The sequence below is a fragment of the Microtus ochrogaster genome, chromosome 22, assembly GCF_000317375.1.
Source record: "Microtus ochrogaster isolate Prairie Vole_2 chromosome 22, MicOch1.0, whole genome shotgun sequence".
NCBI classification, from domain to species: Eukaryota; Metazoa; Chordata; class Mammalia; order Rodentia; family Cricetidae; genus Microtus; species Microtus ochrogaster.
The window spans coordinates 11,550,358-11,555,737 of NC_022023.1; the positions used below are offsets into that span (position 1 = coordinate 11,550,358).

Below are 5,380 nucleotides of genomic sequence, written 5' to 3' on the forward strand. Positions count from 1 at the left end.
CAGCACTCTGGAGGTAGAGGCAGGCGGATCTCTGAGTTCGAGGCCAGCCTGGTCTACAAGAGCTAGTTCCAGGACGGGCCCCAAAGCTACAGAGAAACCTTGTCTCGCACAACCAAACAAACAAATTAGAGTTGTGACTCTTTTTTTGTTGGTTTTTTTTTCCTGTTATTTTTTGATTAGTTTGGTTGGTTGATTTTTCTTTTGAAACCAGGTTTCTTTGTGTAGTCCTGGCTGTCCTGGAGCTTGCTCTGTAGATCAGGCTGGCCTCAAACTCACAGATAATTGCCTGTCTCTGCCTCCTGAGTGCTGGGATTAAAGGCATGGGCTACTACCTCCAGGTCTGTTTTTTTTGGGGGGGGGGGAAGACAGGATTTTTCCATATGGCTCTGGCTGTCCTGGAACTTGCGCTCTGTAGACCAGGCTGGCCTCAAACTCACAGATAATCCGCCTGCCTGTCTCGCAAATGCTGGGATTAAAGGCATGTGCCACCACCACCCTGCTGGATATAATTCTTGAACATACCATTGTTTCTAAATTATCTAAAAACGATCTGAAAATGTTGGCTACATTTGAAGCTGAAAGATAAATGAAAGCTATGTTATTAAAATTAATTTGAAAATGAATATTTTATTATAAATAATAATGTAAAAACTAAAGGGGCTATGAGCTGAAGTTTGATTTTGATGGTGAAGCATGAGCAAAGGAGGTGGATGCAGAAGCCCCAGTGATCCCCTTCCCATTCCTAGAGCAGACGGAACGCTGTTTATTCTGAGGACCTGTTGCTCACGCCCGCCCGTTCACTGAGTGATGTCATCAGATTTCCTGGCGGTGGCTATTTTTTGCGGGGATGGTAGGAGTGGGGTGGGCATAGTGCTAGGACTGTCCAACTGGACTAATACTCTGATCACAGAGGCCCCAAGGTCAGGATATTCCCTGTGACAGGATGTTCGGCTAAATGCCGTCTAGCTAAGTAAACAGAGTGTCCAGTGGTCTATTACACCACTTGCTGAAGCATGAACCTTTTAAAATGATATTGCTGAAACTTTACAGAGTGTCTGAAATTTGGTGTTAAATCTTTTTTTAGGAAGAACATACATTTTCTTTTATTTTTCAAAATTAATCTAGTAGTTGGGTCATTTTTATAAATTGAGATTTTAAAGTTAAGCTGTCTTTCCTAAAAATTATCTCACCAACTTTTTCAGATATTAAAAAAACGTTGTGTGTGTGTGTGTGTGTCTGTCTGTCTGTCTGTCTGTCTGTCTGTCTGTCTGTGTCTATGTGTGTTTATGCGTACCACATTTATGCAGGAGCCCACAGAGGCTGGAAGACAGTGTCAGATCCTCTGCAATTGGAATTAGAGGCAATTGTGAGCTGCTATGTGCTATGTGCTAGGAACTAAATCTAGGTCCTCAGCAAGAGCAGTAAGCACTGTTAGCCACTGAGTCATGTTCTCTCCAGCTCCCTATCTCACCAACTTTTTGTTTGTTTGCCTACTTGGTTTTTGTTTTGTCCTGGAACTTGCTCTATAGACCAGGTTAGCTTTGAACTCAGAGACCTGCTGCCTCTGCCTCCTGAGTGCTAGTCACTAACATTTGAGGTGGACCATGTACTCGGTGTTATTTACTTTCATGCTGTAATCTTACCCACAGTTTGAGTGAACACTGTAAATTTTATTTTATCTTATTCTGTGTATTTCTGAGATAGGATCCAACTATGTAGGCTAGGCTGACTTAAACTCAGAACCCTACCTCAGCCTCCTAGGTATTAGGGTTATAGATATGTCATCAGACCCAGCTATGTGTTTTATTGATGCAGTTTTCTCTAGTCATTAGCACTTAAACATTTTGTTACTTATTAACTTTGGTTTTCTTCTTAGAATTTCCTTAACCAGTCTTACCATTGTTTGGTTACTGGATGCACATTGAGTGGTTTTCTTAGCGTTATAACAGTCTAGCGAAAGACAGTACCAGAGGTCAGATACATTCTCTTTCTTTCCTATTTTTTCAGGATCTACAGCTTAAAAAGTATCCTCAGCTGGGTGGTGGTGGCGCACACACACCTTTAATCCTAGCACTCGGGAGGCAGAGACGGGCAGCTCTGTGAATTTGAGGCCAGCTTGGTCTTCAGAGTGAGTTCCAGGACAGTTAGTCTACACAGAGAAACCCCGTCTCTGGGGGCGGGAATGAATATATATACACACACACAGAAATACACACACGCACGCACGCACGCACGCACGCGGGGGGATGGAGAGAGGGGGGAGGGAAAGTGCTGTCACGTGTAGAATTGAGATGAGTACCTTGCAAAGTTAGTTCTTTTCTTCTACCTTTATGTGGGTTCAGGGATCAAATTTACGTTGTTAGACTTGTGTAGCAAGTGCCATCACCCACTGACCTATCTCACCAGTCCTCCACCTTGTTGTTTTTTTTTTTTTTTTTTGGTTTTTTGAGACAGGGTTTCTCTGTGGTTTTGGAGCCTATCCTGGAACTAGCTCTTGTAGACCAGACTGGTCTCGAACTCACAGAGATCCACCTGCCTCTGCCTCCCAAGTGCTGGGATTAAAGGCGTGCGCCACCCCGCCCGGCCCTCCACCTTATTTTTGTGAGCAATAGTTTTCACTGTATCTAGAGCACATGATTCAGCTAAACTGGCTGGCCAGTGAGCACCAGCATTTGCCTATCTCCATCTCCCAGTGCTGGCATTGTAGATGCACTCAGGCAAGTCCAGCTTTTATGTAGGCTCTGAAGATCTCAGGTTCACATTTTTATTTATTTATTTTTTTTTGCAGCAAGCACTTTGCTAACTGAACTATCTTCCCAGCCCTGATGCTATGTGTATTAGTGTCAAGTGTTTAATGTCAGCTTCTCTTATGGTTAAGCATGTATTAACCAAGGCTGTTATGTTCCTTGGTAAAAGGCAAGGTCTCTCTGACTGACATCCATTGTTCTGAGTGCTAGATTGCATTATTCACGTGTCATTTTGGATATAAGATTTTGTTACCCAGGGCTGGAGAGATGGCTCAGTGGTTAAGAGCATTGCCTGCTCTTCCAAAGGTCCTGAGTTCGATTCCCACAACCACATGGTGGCTCACAGCCATCTGTAAAGAGGTCTGGCGCCCTCTTCTGGCCTTCAGGCATGCAGACAGAATATTGTATACATAATAAATAAATAAATAAAATTAAAAAAAAAAGATTTTGTTACCCATCAGGAAAAGGTGGGAACAGTCTATAGGGACTGCCAATATTTAGTGTCTACTCTCTAGACGATCTTTGCATTATAATCTTAATTGATCTGTGTAACGAATGAGAAACTGCGGCTGAGGAAGGATGGGTAATTCTCTTAAAGTTATAGAGAACCAGAAACAGACAGCCACCCTGTGATCACCACGTTTTCATTCCTCTTTCCTGTTCTCATTTCTCCTGGGGTTGAAGGTGGGTGCTTGCAATTCCTCTTGCTTGTCTAATATTTATGTAATTTTTACTGTGGATATTTTATTGTTGTCTGTGACTCTGCGTAGAGAGATAAAAATATAAGCAAATCTCTTTCTTACAGGTATCAGCAACCGACGTGCAATTTGGCCCGATGAGATTTCATCAAGACCAACTTCAGGTACTAGGCTGTGATGATCATATTTCAATTTTCTTTAGTGAGGAGGGGTTAAAACTATACATTTAAGATATGTGTTCTTCTGTTTAGCTACTAGCTCTTGGTCATAGTTAAGTTTCTTGGACTTGGAAACAATGTTATAACTGTTTTTTTTTTTTTTGAAATACGTGCTGAGGTTAAAATTTAGGGTTGCAGTAAAGAAAGGGGGAGTGTATAATTGTGCATACACTCACATGTGTATATACATTGAGAGGAAGCAAGACCAAAGTGACAAAAGGGCTGATTAATCTAGAGAAAGAATTTTTAAGGCATTATCATTTACAACGTCTCTGTAAGTTTGAATTTTTCCAAAATGAAAAGTTAAAAGCATAGCCTTTTACATCGCATCCGGTTTGTTTTTATTTTGGGGACAAGGTCTATAGCTCATGCTGGCATCAGGGGGCTAGAGAAGTGGCTTAGTGGTTAAGAGCCCCTGTCGCTCTTGCAGAGGACTTAGGTTCAGTTCCAAGTGCTCACATGACAACTGTCTGTAACTCCAGTGCCACAGGGTCTGACACTCTCTTCTGGAACTCTGTGGGTGCTTTTCACATGTGGTGCACATACATACATACATACATACATACACATACATGCAGCTGAAACACCTGTCCCCACACAATAAAAATGAACGGGTCTTTGAAAAGTGATAAAATGTAGCCAAGCTATTGGAAGTTTCCTGCACATGAACAATGTTTGCTATTGTATTTTAGTCTTGTGAACGAGGCAGACACAGGTGTGTATTCTTGATGTTTTTGCATTTGTAGTATTTGAACAGTCGGGCAGACGTTTAAGGAAGTAAAGGATTTCTTTCAGTTTTGAAGTCAACCTCTGTCTACCAGGCTGCTCATTGCCGTACAGCTTCTGTAGTCTCTCGAGTCTCACTCTGACGGGTGCAGCAGAGGTGTTTTGAACTTGATTTGACTGGGAGGCCTGGTTGAATTAGGGAGGAGGCAGCAGAAACAGGATTATGTGGTACGGGCCCGGCACCAAGACAACAATTATTGGCCGACCATTGACACAGACGCTACCTACATTGCCTAGGCTCTGCGCCCATGCTGCTTGCTGAGCAGGCTGTCGTCACATCTTCTCCCTCATATTCACAATGAATGACTTTTTAACTTGGAGGCATTACATAAAATTTGAGTCAAGTCAGGCAGTGGTGGCGTACACCTTTAATCCCAGCACTCGGGAGGCAGAAACAAGCAGATCTCTGTGAGTTTGAGGCCAGCCTGGTCTACAGAGTGAGTTCCAGGAAGACTCCAAAGCTACAGAGAAACTCTGTCTTGAAAAAAAAAAATTTTTTTTTGAGTCAAAGCATGTCAAGTACATGATTTAAGGAGTATGTGTCTCAAGAGTTTCACTAAATGCCAGCATTTGCCAACTGAGGTATTTCCCTAAAACACCAGCATTGCCATACTCAGTTAAATTCCTGTGTGTTTTGGTTCTATTTTAAAATAAGATGTTCTGTCAGGTCTGTATTGAGTCCTTACAGTGGGTTGTCGGCAAAAGAAGGAAGCATATGTCCCAAGCACTTGGACTTCCAGATTAGAGAGTGCGTTGGCTTGTGGACAGTGAACGCTAGTACCCCTGAGCTGCCCGTAAGAAAAGAATACGTGTTTACAGATGCTGCGCTCACACCTTGTGTCTTCACCTAGACATTTGATAACTTTCTGGGCCTTATTTTATTTTATTTTTTTGGTTTTATTTATTTTTTTTTGTTTTTTTTTTTTTTTTT

The 5,380-nt window shown here is 42.2% G+C and overlaps 1 protein-coding gene across 1 annotated transcript in view; it reads left to right on the top strand.

The window, feature by feature from the left end:
- Pde8a (phosphodiesterase 8A) overlaps nucleotides 1-5,380 on the top strand; it is a 102,308-nt gene that overhangs the window by 55,975 nt on the left and 40,953 nt on the right. The window contains exon 2 of the mRNA XM_013350194.2: nucleotides 3,553-3,609. Within this exon, the coding sequence (XP_013205648.2) occupies nucleotides 3,553-3,609 (57 nt within the window). The remainder of the gene's footprint in view (nucleotides 1-3,552; nucleotides 3,610-5,380) is intronic.